At 57.0% G+C, this 13,015-nt stretch overlaps 5 protein-coding genes across 5 annotated transcripts; 3 read left to right on the forward strand and 2 right to left on the reverse strand.

The window, feature by feature from the left end:
• Positions 1-350: 350 nt before the first annotated feature.
• On the reverse strand, positions 351-1,942 carry ACRALDRAFT_1053919 (uncharacterized protein; the record flags this gene model as incomplete). The annotated part of the gene is made up of 4 exons (XM_071015798.1): positions 351-619; positions 697-963; positions 1,035-1,833; positions 1,904-1,942. The coding sequence occupies 4 exons, from the start codon at positions 1,940-1,942 to the stop codon at positions 351-353; spliced, it is 1,374 nt and encodes a 457-aa protein (XP_070879330.1).
• Positions 1,943-2,360: 418 nt separating this feature from the next.
• ACRALDRAFT_1059844 (uncharacterized protein) lies at positions 2,361-3,488 on the forward strand. The gene is made up of 2 exons (XM_071016120.1): positions 2,361-2,649; positions 2,718-3,488. The coding sequence occupies exons 1-2, from the start codon at positions 2,638-2,640 to the stop codon at positions 3,084-3,086; spliced, it is 381 nt and encodes a 126-aa protein (XP_070879331.1). The 5' UTR covers positions 2,361-2,637; the 3' UTR covers positions 3,087-3,488.
• ACRALDRAFT_1091071 (uncharacterized protein) lies at positions 3,471-6,150 on the reverse strand (the record flags this gene model as incomplete). Its single annotated transcript, XM_071019547.1, has 14 exons — positions 3,471-4,721; positions 4,777-4,789; positions 4,831-4,894; positions 4,948-5,091; positions 5,138-5,189; positions 5,234-5,285; positions 5,353-5,415; positions 5,443-5,473; positions 5,516-5,565; positions 5,604-5,748; positions 5,805-5,855; positions 5,884-5,995; positions 6,051-6,060; positions 6,083-6,150. 14 exons carry the CDS (start codon positions 6,148-6,150, stop codon positions 3,471-3,473), a joined length of 2,106 nt encoding a protein of 701 aa, XP_070879332.1.
• A 1,013-nt stretch (positions 6,151-7,163) lies between these two features.
• ACRALDRAFT_2067159 (uncharacterized protein) lies at positions 7,164-8,371 on the forward strand (the record flags this gene model as incomplete). Its single annotated transcript, XM_071022098.1, has 2 exons — positions 7,164-7,219; positions 7,312-8,371. Coding segments are annotated over 2 exons (1,116 nt in total), but the record flags the coding sequence as incomplete, so codon positions are not given.
• Positions 8,372-9,166: 795 nt separating this feature from the next.
• ACRALDRAFT_2024327 (uncharacterized protein) lies at positions 9,167-12,805 on the forward strand (the record flags this gene model as incomplete). Its single annotated transcript, XM_071020210.1, has 1 exon — positions 9,167-12,805. The coding sequence occupies one exon, from the start codon at positions 9,167-9,169 to the stop codon at positions 12,803-12,805; it is 3,639 nt and encodes a 1,212-aa protein (XP_070879334.1).
• Positions 12,806-13,015: the final 210 nt, after the last annotated feature.

A 13,015-nucleotide genomic window follows, 5' to 3' on the forward strand; every position in this document is an offset into this window, starting at 1 on the left:
TGCGCAATCGCTGGGTTATTTGTTACATGTCTCGTTGCCATTGTGCCGTACGCCGACTTTTGATCCTGTAACATCCTATTGTTCCATGCAGCGGCCTCTGGCTCTAGCAGGTGACCTGGGAGATAGCATCCTCGCTTCAGTGACTCTTTCCTTGTGTGTTCTATTCGCTGGCATCCCTGAGCATGGTGAGTAAAATAATCAACAACAGGGTCCCAGTGACGACAAGAAGCAACACTCACAAACCTAACCGTGGCGATATTATCATGCGTCTTCGTAGTCGTACACCCATCCATGATCGGTATCCCCAAAATCAAGCTTCTGATTCGCGCCATATCCCGATTGCACCACATCTAGCCCAGCAGGTTGACGAACGGCTCGGGCCATGACCCCCAGAGAAGAGGGCGATCTCCCAGCCGACCAGCGACGGGGGCTAAGATTTTTATCTTCCTCCTCTCCTTGTCAACGTCGGCCACATAAACAAAACCCATCAAGTTGGCCGTGCGGATCGTCTCAGGCGGGTCCTTCGTAGAGGCGTGCGCGATGGCCAATGTCCAATGCGTCATCAGAGGTGACGGCTCTGTCACCATGATTCCGCCATCGACCGTTCCATTCACCGAGACTATAACCTGGGGTTAGGAAAATGTAACCTGCACAACGGAACAAATGCCCAGAGACGGGGATGAAGAGAACACGCACAATCGCTCAAACGATAAATCGTCAGGCTGTCAAAGTCAACTTGCTGCGTGGCGGGACTCAGAGTGCGACCGACGCTGCCGAAGAAATATTCCTTGATGGATGCTTCACACGCTTGCTCTCTGAAGCCCTCGTCCCGCTCGGCGACACCGTCTGACTTGTCAAGAGGGATAACGTGAATCCTCTCCCCGAGGCTGGTCTGTTCGTTGGATAGGCGCTTAGAAAGCTCCGCAGTCAAGCGGGGAGACCCAAGAACGATGATGATATTCACTGGGATCCTCGAATGTCAGCTAGGTGAATCGCCAAGGGGATCCGCGCTGCCATCACAGAGTGACTCTCACCAGAAAGTTCCTCGGCGGTATGCACGAGAAGGTCCGTGTCAGCCTGGCTCTCCTCATCCACCGCAGGCGTGTCAACGATAATCCCAGAACTCCTCACACCCGAGTCCTGCGAGAATCGCGACGTCGTCGTCCCCGCCATCCGGCTAACGAGTTCGCGGTACTGATCGGGCGCCTCCGTAGGCGACGATCTCCCGTAAAAGAAGACCAGAGGCAGCTTAACGGGGACTTGATTGGGTCCGCTCGTAGGTGTCGTTCCCCATCCATCGACGGCCTCCATGTCCAAGACGGAAGCTAGCACGCTGGCGCTGAGGGTGCCGGGCAAAGAGAGCATGCCCTCCTTGGGGTCGGTATTAACCAACAACGGTTGGAAGCCAACGCGGGTCGCGTAGCTTGCCAGCGTCCGAGCGACGCTCGTCTTCCCCGTATTGTGTGTTCCGCAAATCATAACCCTAGGTCCGTCCGTGCCAACAGCCGCGGCGGTTTCCCTCATGGCGGTGAGCTTGAAGTGTAGGTTCAGGTAGGAGTTCATGGGCGAGTCGGTGGGCTGGTAGACTTGGGCCAGGAACTCGGCGGCGGGGACGCCGTCGACCTCGATCTGGCATCCTTGTAAGGTGAAGATTTTGGACTTGATGCCGCTGAAACGGTAGGCCTGCTGGGAGGCCAATTCGGTGCCATCCTTCTCGGCAGTGCCGGAGATGAGTTTGATTTTGATCTCGGAGTTGAAGCCAACCTCAAAGCGCCATTCCCAGAACGGATTGAGGGTCAGCGTACGATTTGTGCTTATCGGCGCGGCCGGTTGCTGTTCACCAAGTTGTTAGCTAGCTGCAGTGGGCTACAGGGAGGGAGGCGGAGGGAAACGTAGAACATGCCTGGGAGACAGCCTCCCGGCCTAAACCAGGGATGGACATAATCGCTACTACCTGGGGCTCATGGGGAGTTACGAGGATGATGTTCCTGTCAGACTGCCGCGATATTGTGTGCGAGAGAAGGAAAATGGCCCGTATTGAAGGAGCTCTCTCTCTCCCCAGCTATTGGGACCTTACAGATGGTCTGTGCATTAGCACACCAACGCGGGGTGGGTGCTTGATGTACAACGTACCGTTACATAAGAGACTCGTTACATAACATTACGAGAAAGCGGGGTCCGGAGCTACATTGATCCGGATTACCCAATGAGGACTCGCAGTACTCCGGGCGATGTAACATCATACGTCACGCGGCGAAACTGACGCAGCCCCGGCCAGGACCGGAAGTCCCATACTTCGTACGATACGCTACTAGGCTACAGCGTTCCTCTTCCTCTTTCTCCCTTTATATTAATCGTCATCAGACCATCCCCTCTCTCAACGCCAGCTCTTCTCAACAGTCCCATCGCAGACCGACCGTCGGATTTTGATTTTTCCTACCAGAAGCATTCTCGAAATCCTCCAGCCATGTGCTCCACTGATATCTTCCTTGGCTTCCTAGCCATCCTTTTCCCCCCACTGCCCGGTACGTCGAGAGCGCCTCCCCCGTCCACACGACGCCTGCTAACAGATGGGCTACAGTCTGGGTCAAATGTGGCATTTGCTCCATCGATTCCCTTATCAACATTCTCCTTCTCATGCTTGGCTTCGTATGTTCTCCCACCCCACGTCCTGTCCTTCGAAATGCGACCACGGTCCCCGCTAACATCGCGCACAGCTCCCCGGCCTCATCCACGCCTGGTATATCATCGCCAAGTTCCCCGAACCGCCCTTCGAGTACGATGCCGTCCCAGGCCATGACAGCGAAGGCGGTCGCGTAACCTACGTCTTCGTCCACACCCCGCCGCCTCAAAGCCAACCTCAGTACAAGCCCCAGGGCCAGAGCACCGCGAACTACGGAACAACATCGCAACATGGCCAGTCGTCCGGCTCTCGCGCTCCCCAATCCCCGCAGCCGCAGCCTCCGCGCCAGGGACAGGACCAGCACCACCACGACAATGCAGGCGAAGGCGGCAGCAGCGATGCCGCGCCGCCTAGTTACGCCCAAGTCGTCGCCGGCGATCACAAGGTCCAAGACCAGTCATAGACCAGCGTTGAATTGGCATGGCACGATGCGCCGGGACATGACCACTCTAGGCCCGTGGTCCTGCGGCGCCTTATGTCTTGTGTCCACTACACTGCATTGATACACTTCATTGATACACCTTGAGGTTTAACTTGCGATCACGAGCCTGGTGGGTGAAAATGGACGGGATAAGGAGCCAGGGTGTGCGTGTAACTGGTGACCCACGGCTTGCTAATTATGGATTGGCTTTTTGTGTTCAAGCTCGGGAATGGCGTTTTGCTGCGAGGCATTGGATGACTTATTTCAGGGAATTTCGGAATCACAGTACAAATGTTGGTACGGCCATTGGAATAATTTCTAGGCAAATGGCATCATATTTATTGCAAATCAAGTTTACCAAGATGGTTATCCCAGGATGCGGTCATCTCCATCATCGTGACCATCCACACCGTTGGCGGCATCAATATCATTGACCGAAGGCGCGGGGCGATCATTGGCCTGGGGGTCCCGAAACTCGCTCATCAGCGACTGCGGGGGGAAGGTGTACCACGAGACCAAGACCTCCAGGACATGTTTGACGAACGTCAGGCCAAAACTGAGGTCGCACGCGACAAGGCGCAGCTTCATACCCGGCTGGAGGAAGAAGAGAATGTTGGCGTCGAGAAGGTAGGTCTGCTTCTCCGTGGGCAGCGGCCGAGCGCGCGCAATCTCTCCGTCGTCCCATCCGTCTTCAATTCTACAGGGTCGCATGACCGCGGTGCCGACGGGGGCTAACACGCCTAGCTTTCCGTTGACGCGGATGGAGCGGAACTTTGTACGAAGATGCTCGTCCGGACTGTGTACTTCGACCACCTCGAGACAACGCTCCTCTTCGCGAACAACGCGCTCATTGCTCAGATCGCCCCGGAGATGGACCAAATGGCGGGCATGCTTGGCGGACCCAGCCAGTAAGACGGCCGTCTTGAAGGCGACACCGGGGTCAAAGTCCTCGGGACGACGGAAGCCATGATCGATATCGCGGAAGTGGGGAACGAAATTCGGGCAGAAGAGCTCGGCCGCGGCGAGATTGAACTGGCCCGGGAACTGGAGGAGGGCGCCGTGGGCACGAGGCAGGTCGACGTTGGCGCGCTCGCAGATGGCGATGGCGTCGCGGAGGTTCTGGGCGTAGTCGGGGCAGACGTCGTGGTGGAGGACGTAGCGGAGGAAGTTATCGACGACACCAATGGCGGCAGCCATGTCGGCATAGTTGTAACCCGTCATGAAGGGGAGCACCTCGGAGAGGAAGCCGGCGGCGACGCCGGCAAAGTCGACGGTCCACCCGGAAGCTGCGTCGTTCACGTCCTCTCCGGCGTAGAACTTGCACTGGCCGCCACGCGAGCGGTGGACGGCGTCGATGGCGGTGGATATGCGGATCTCCTCGGCTGTCATGTTGTCGAGGTCATCCCTGGTGGGGCCGCCGGTGAACTGCCGCGGGGTGGTGTCGACGCCGCCGAGGAAGAGATACTCGTTGAAGTAACGCACGAGCTGTGGACCGATGCGGCGCCGAGAGCGGTACCGTTGAATGCACTCCTCGATTCGTCTGTTTTTCTCACATACGTCAGCGATTCGTTTGGTCACCCGGACATGATAGGAGGCGAGAAGAGATAATGGCGCATACTCGTGGAAGGATCGGAGTCTAGATGTCTGCTGTTAGCTTATTTCTGCGCACAACAAGAACAATATACCTAGGGAACACGAAAAGCAGGACAGAAGAATCGCTACGTACGGTGAATATATTTCCCGCTCGGTTTCAGCCTCCTCCGGTGTCATGGGAGGATCTGCGTAGTATACTGCGAACGAGGTCAGAACGGATGGCAACACTATAGCACTTCGGTCCACTCACACTCGAATCCCGTCCCTCGATCCCTGGGTAGGGAAAGAGGGCCCCGTGCTGGGACCTGTTTCTCATTCCCGCCCTTGCCTCTCGTGGGCATGGCGTCGGCTTCAGGAGTAACGAGATGGCAGAAGAGAAGCGTAACTGTTGGGACTGGGAGGCACGATTATGGCTGGCGGGCAAAACACAGGGTCAAGACGGGGGGAGGAGATGGAAGAAATACGATTTCTTAGACGCTCGCGTTGGTTCATCTTGTTTTATCCGTCAATGCCTAGCAAACAATACGGAGGCAGACTTGGAAGGCACAAGGAATATAGGCCAGGCATGTGCGGACGGCAAGAGCCTGCCTGCGTTGACGATACGACACTCGCTTCTATCTTGCGTCTTGCCTTATTAACTACTCCTACCGGAGACTGTTGGATGTAGTCATCATAGGCAGGAGCAGGAACGTTTGATATGAAATGTCCCTTACGCCCGCTTCACCGATCTCACCGACTCACCGACCTCACCGAGCTAATCCCCTTTTCCCGGTCGGCTGTCACGGATAACCAGTGAAACGCCATGGCTTCCCGCCAACATGCGGGGGAGCTGCAAATTGAATCACCCCAAGCAGTTTGCGTCACACGGCTACATGGCCTGTGTGACGAAAGCAGGATGCCCAACACAGATGTTGCCATGTCCCTCCTCGCATGGCTGTTGGAGGCCTGTGGGGGAAAAAGAAGAAAAGAAAAGAGAAGCTGCAGGGAGGTGGGGACGGAGAAGCATATGCATAGGTACTTTGTAGGTACCTACCCAGGCCTGTATAATGAGCTCGTGGCTTTCGGTACGTGTTGTACTTCGTCGTGTAAAATATACCTACAACGTACGGCTTTGCGCAGCTAGCGCTGCATCGTGAAATGACCCTTCAAGCCGTCGGGCTACAAGTCCATCACATGATTGTTTGACATGGTAGGTGCCGTCTGGTAAGCTGCTGGACAAGGACGCGGACACGGGAGAAAGCGAAAAGCAAGGGGCTTGAGTTGAGGTTGGGGTTGAATCCGTCAGAGAAGCCGGGCGGCTGCCAAACGCGAACAGGGGATGTACAGGCATGTACACATGTACACACCTGGCACATGAGCAAGTCTTCACCGACAAACAAAACCACTTGTAGTTGTGGTACAAAGTCGGTAGTTTGGAGAACTGGGCTTGTAGCTTGGTCATAGCAATGGGCATACGAATACAACGTACAGGGCTTCGGACCTTCTTCCCTATAATTAGGTAGGTATCTCTCACATCTCCTGTATCGGTCCTATATTTCCGCACGTGCGCACATTGTAGCAATGATCTTCCGCACAGCTGCTGTGACCATGCAGGGAGCCCGACAAGCCCCGGTAGCCGATGTTTCGACTACTGCACCCTGGGAACCCCACGGGACGACCCTCAACGCTAAGCAGCTTTCTGGAGGTCGTTATGGAGTAATTTTATGGAATTGGAGTGTCGAAGAGCTTGAACTCCCCGTGGAAAGCACCGTCGCCCGTATACATATACCTACGAAGTACTACGATGGAACGGGTTCCTATATGTACTTCGTACATATATAGGTACAACGTACTTCAATTCAGTACCTTATGGCGAGTACAAAATAGTACATACCAACTGAGTACTCATCTCGCACCAATGAAGGAAACGCTGTAATAATTGTGTGCATCCGTACCTGGCACGACCCAAAAAGTTTCCCCACATGTCCCAGCTGCCACGCCCTGTATCCACATCGTGCGCTCTCGGGCGCCGGGCGCTGCTCCCTTGAGTCTCTCCCTCCCCCGCCAGAAACCTGTCCCACAGCTAGCTCCATCAAACCAACAACGCCTTACGAAACTCACCTCGACGCCTCATTTTCTTTGCTCATAGTATCGTCGTTCCTTGCCCCACTCCTAGTTCGACCTTTCGTCGCCCATGCGGCTGGTCTGCCGGACTTGGGCGGCCGCCTCTGGTGTTCTTTGCCTATCAGTATTATTACTACATGCCATAACCCCGATGGCTTGATATACCACCGAGGCCCCTCCAATCCCTCACCTCACCTCGTCTCACCTCGCCTCACCTCGCCTACAACCAAGCTGCTAGCCACTGCAACCGCGACACAACCATCCTTGCCCCGAGAAGGCATGCGCCATCGTTGAATCACCAACACTCCGTTGAGAAGCAGTCTCCAAGACCATCTTGAAGCCCACAAAATGCAGACCGGGGGGAGGCAAATCCCCGCCCTATCTGATCTCATTGACTATAGATATTCTGTAGCTGGACAGTACGTCTCTCCCTCTCTTTCTGTCGTCTTTTTTTCTCCCCCGGGGCGCCGCAGCATAGCGTAAATGACTGACCCGACTTTCCCTTACCCAGCGCCGGAACCATGTGCGACGTCGACGGGGAGCTGTTTATTAAACCCTGCACCAAGACGGAAATCGACTTTTACGAGGCGGCCAGCGCCAGGCACCCCGAATTTACCGAAATCATGCCCGAATTCTACGGCACACTTAGTTTGACCGACGATGCGGAGCTCTCCGAGGACGCAGCGGCGACGGCTGCCGACATCAACACCCACAAGCTCGTCGTCCAGGCCGCCCAGGAGCAGCACACTGCCCCTACAGCTTCGCCCGACCCCGCCACGGCCACCGCTGCCGCGATCAAGGAAGATAAGGATAACATCGTTTGGATTCCCAAGGAGTCAAAGAAGATCAAGACGGACCAGTCCGTCGTCCTCCAGAACGCCTCGAGCGGCTTCGCCCGGCCCAACATCCTCGATGCCAAGCTGGGCAGGCGCCTGTGGGCCGACGACGCCCCGCTACAGAAGAAACAGCGCTTCGACAAGATCACGTCCGAGACCACCCACTCCGCCCTGCACTTCCGCATCGCCGGCATGCGCGTCTACCGCGGCTCCACCACCAAGTCGGAGCTGAACGAGGAGGAGTACAAGATCTACGACAGGGACTACGGCCGCTTCACCGTCAACACCGACAACGTCGTGGATGCCTTCCGCAGCTTCGTCTTCAACCCAGCCGCCGGCATCGACGCCGACCTCGGCCGCGCCGTGGCCCAGGCCTTTGTGCGCGACCTGCGCCACGTCGCCGACGTACTCCGCCGCCACGAAACCCGCATGTACTCGGCCAGCCTGCTCTTCATCTTCGAGGGCGACGGCGAGAAGCTGCGGGAGGCGATCGAGGCCAACAACCGTGCCGCCGAGGCGGTCGAGATGGCCGAGGACGGAGCCAACGGCGCCAAGGACGGTCCCGGCACGGACAACGACGAGGACGAAGATGACGATGACCAGGTGTCGTCTCTGCCCAAGATATATCAGCTGAAGCTGATCGACTTTGCGCATGCGCAGTGGACCCCTGGTTTGGGTCCCGACGAGAACGTGATTACGGGCGTTGACAAGCTGATAGAGATTTTCGAGCAACTGGCTGCATGAACAGTTGGTAAAAAAAGGGTAGATAAAAACAAAATCGTCAAAGCATCGCTGGGTCCTGACAGAGGGTCACGGAGAAGGGAAAAAAGAACGAGAATCAGAATCAAAATCGAACGCTCAAGCGCGAGCTCGTCGAGAGAGGGCATTGCCTTTGTCGCACGGCATACACCACGTGCCTATTTGATCATGACTGTCGGAGCATCTTAGGGAAGAGGAGGCATCATAAAGGCTGATGAAATACCCCCGGGACATGGCGATTGGCTTATGAGGAGGGAGACATGGACCGAGTTTAGCTACTTGAGCCCTGGGAGAGACGATGCGATACAGGTGCTTTGCATGTTAGATGGCGCTGGGCGTTGGCATTCAGTAGTCTATTACGGTATTATTACCAATGATTCTGTTGTGCCTCCATGAATACAGCTCTCATAGCTTTATGTGCTGGTCTTTACGGTGGCGTACTTGTGGGCTATGGAGATGCCATGGCTTCTCACGTTCACGGTTCCCTTGGTAGAAGGGAAAAAAAAAAAAAAAAAAAAAAAAAGGAGTGAAAAAGGCTAGCTTACATATGCAGCTGACTAAGGCTCAACGGGAACATGGCAGTCGATATTGATTGGCTCTCCATCATTACCGACTCCACCGATTAAGTACGGTGTACAGAGTACATACGAATACAGCGCCTGTACGTACTCCTTGAGTGTTCCGCGTCTGGACTCGTGATATCTCTTTTCGCCCCTCTACCTGCACCGTCTTTCCTCATTCATCCCTGCAACAACACGACCGCTTCGCAACATGGACGATCTTCTGGAACTCGAGTACCTTTCGCTCGTGTCCAAGGTCGCGTCGGAGTTCCAGAACCACCTGGGAATAGCCGACAAGACCCTTGCCGAGTTCATCATCGCCCAGCGGGTAGAATGCGCAGACTCGGGCTTCGACGGCTTCAAGAAGAAGCTGGAATCCATCGGTGCCGATTTCCCTCCCAGTCTCGTCGAAAGTGTCGACCGTCTCGTACTTGCCCTGCACCCGAAACTCAAAGGAAAGGGTGGGAAACAACAGAACGGCGGCGCAGGTAGCGACGAACATGACCAACACCACCACCGCACCGCTGCCGAGAAGGAGCAGATCTTCAAGGGCCTCGCCTTGCCGGATAAAGAGCCTGTCTTTGACGGTGCTGACGCGGAAGACGGCGATGCTATTGACGGTACACTTGCGCTATTGGAAGGACTGGAAAGCAAGGCCCGACAAGAGAAGGCGTCGCGGAAACGAAGCAGAAGTCCCGAGAGTGGGCGCGATTCAAGGCGGAAACGAAGAGACAGGTCGAGATCAAGGGAACATAGGCGAGGGCGGGACAGATATCGGTCGAGGTCGCGGTCAAGATCCTACGACTACGACGACGACGACAACGACTACCAGGGACCTTCGTTGAAACAACGAAGCAGACGACGATATCGCGACGAAGAAGACGACGACAGGCTTACGCGGCCGCCTGCACCTGAGCTCGACGATGCACCGCAGCTTCACAAGGTCTACGATGGACACGTTACGGGGATCAAGGACTTTGGCGCCTTTGTCAATCTACATAACGTCCGCGGCAAGTCGGACGGCCTGGTGCACATATCGAGAATGGTGGCCGGGCAACGAGTCAATCACCCTTCCGATCTGCTCTCCAAGGGCCAGGAAGTCAAGGTGAAAGTCATCAGCGTCGAGGGGAACCGGATAAGCTTGTCGATGAAAGAAGTCGACCAAGAGACGGGAATGGACCTGGAACCGCAGGCGAGGATACGGTCCATGGCGGTGACGGGCGCGAATGCCCAGGCCCTGGGAGGGGCCAACGACGGAAACATGTTTGACGATGGGGTGGCGCCGCCGCCGAACCAGCGCCCGCGACAGCCGCAAAAGAAGCGCATGACGTCCCCGGAACGGTGGGAAATTCGACAACTCATCGCATCCGGCGTGGCAAAGGCGTCAGACTACCCGGACCTCCAGGAAGACTACAACGCCACGCTGCGGGGCGAAGGCGACATGGAGCTGGAGGAAGAAGTCGACATTGAGGTCCGCGAGGAAGAGCCGCCGTTCCTTGCCGGCCAGACGAAACAGTCGCTCGAGCTGTCGCCCATCCGCGTCATCAAGGCACCCGACGGCTCGATGAACCGAGCGGCCATGTCGGGCACGTCGCTGGCCAAGGAACGGAAAGAGTTGAAACGACAGGAAGCCGAGGCGGCCGAACAAGAGGAGAAGAAGGTCGACCTCTCGACGCAGTGGAACGACCCCATGATGGACGCCGACAAGCGCAAGTTCGCCGCCGACCTGCGGGCTGCCAGGCAACAACAGGCCAAGTCCGATGCCGTCCCGGAATGGAAGCGAGCCGTGCAGCCGAAGGACCAGTCCTACGGCAAGAGGACGAACCTCAGCATCAAGCAGCAGAGAGAAAGCCTGCCCGTCTTTGCCTTCCGCCAAAAGTTCCTCGACGCCGTGCGGGACCACCAGGTGCTCGTCGTCATCGGGGAGACGGGCTCTGGAAAGACCACCCAGCTGACCCAGTACCTGGCCGAGGACGGGTTCGCCAACCAAGGCATCATCGGGTGTACGCAGCCGCGTCGAGTCGCCGCCATGTCGGTGGCCAAGCGTGTGGCGGAGGAGGTCGGATGCACTTTGGGAGAGGAGGTTGGGTATACTATTCGATTCGAGGACCGTACCAGCCCGGCCACGAGGATCAAGTACATGACCGATGGTATGCTTCAGCGTGAAATTCTAATGGATCCCGACCTGAAGCGTTACTCGGTTATTATGCTCGACGAGGCACACGAGCGGACCATTTCGACCGACGTCTTATTCGCCTTACTAAAGAAGACCATGGCCCGGAGGAAGGATCTCAAAGTCATCGCCACCTCGGCGACCCTCGACGCCGAAAAGTTTTCCACCTACTTCAACGGCTGTCCCATCTTCACCATCCCAGGGCGCACTTTCCCCGTCGAGATCCTGTATTCGCGGGAACCCGAGTCGGATTACCTCGACGCTGCGCTGGTCACGGTCATGCAGATTCACCTCACCGAGCCGCCGGGCGATATCCTGCTCTTCTTGACGGGGCAGGAGGAAATCGACACGTCGTGCGAGATTTTATACGAGCGGATGAAAGCGCTAGGACCTAACGTGCCGGAGCTGCTCATTCTGCCCGTCTATTCGGCGCTCCCGAACGAGATGCAGAGCCGCATCTTCGAGCCGGCGCCGCCGGGCAGCCGGAAGGTGGTTATCGCGACCAACATCGCCGAGACGTCCATCACCATCGACAATATCTACTTTGTCGTAGATCCCGGCTTCGTCAAACAGAACGCGTACGACCCGAAGCTGGGCATGGACTCGCTGGTGGTGACGCCGATTTCTCAGGCCCAGGCCAACCAGCGCGCCGGCCGCGCCGGACGCACGGGTCCCGGAAAATGCTTCCGCTTATACACCGAGGCGGCCTTCCAGACGGAGATGTTGCCGACGACGATACCCGAGATACAACGCCAGAACCTGTCGCACACGATCCTGATGCTCAAGGCCATGGGCATCAACGACCTCCTGCACTTCGACTTTATGGACCCGCCGCCCATCAACACCATGCTCACGGCGCTGGAAGAGCTCTACGCCCTGAGCGCGCTGGACGACGAAGGGCTGCTGACGCGGCTGGGGCGCAAAATGGCCGACTTTCCCATGGAGCCGTCGCTGGCCAAGGTGCTCATCATGTCGGTGGACATGCAGTGCTCGACGGAGATGCTCATCATCGTGGCCATGCTGAACCTCCCCAACGTGTTCTACCGGCCCAAGGAGAAGCAGGCGCAGGCGGACCAGAAGAAGGCCAAGTTCCACGACCCGTCGGGCGACCACCTGACGCTGCTCAACGTGTACAACGGGTGGAAGCGGTCCGGGTATTCGGCGCCGTGGTGCTTCGAGAACTTCATCCAGGCGCGGTCGATGCGGCGGTCCAAGGACGTGCACGACCAGCTGGTCAAGATCATGGAGCGGTACCGGCACCCGATTGTCAGCTGCGGCAACGACACGCAGAAGCTGCGGCGCGCGCTGTGCTCGGGCTTCTTCCGCAACGCGGCGCGCAAGGACCCGCAGGAGGGCTACAAGACGCTCATCGAGGGCACCCCCGTCTACCTGCACCCCAGCTCGGCGCTGTTCGGCAAGCAGGCCGAGTGGGTCATCTACGACACCCTCGTGCTGACCACCAAGGAGTACATGCACCGCACCACCGCCATTGAGCCCAAGTGGCTCGTCGAGGCGGCGCCGACCTTCTTCAAGGTGGCGCCGTCGGATAGGCTGTCCAAGCGGCGCCAGGCGGAGCGCATCCAGCCTCTGTACAACAAGTTTGCCGGGGAGGACGACTGGCGGCTCAGCGCGCAGCGGAGGGGAGGGCGGTCTGGTGGTGGTGGCACTTGGGGTTGATTTTCATGCGCTGTTTTGGCTGGAAGAGAGGCATCGTTCGTCCAAATGTGTGGGATGTTAAAGGTTGCGAGCTTTTTGACAGGCTATAGTTGCTAGAAGGCCAGGAAACAAGACCAGAGCAGGAGAGGACGGAAACGAATAAAGAGCAAGTGTTTCTTGTCTTATTATTAATATTATTATCCCTTCCTCGGTCTTGGACTTTGGGACAGT

The sequence above is a fragment of the Sodiomyces alcalophilus genome (genome assembly GCF_042370955.1).
Source record: "Sodiomyces alcalophilus JCM 7366 unplaced genomic scaffold ACRALscaffold_1, whole genome shotgun sequence".
Classification (NCBI taxonomy): Eukaryota; Fungi; Ascomycota; class Sordariomycetes; order Glomerellales; family Plectosphaerellaceae; genus Sodiomyces; species Sodiomyces alcalophilus.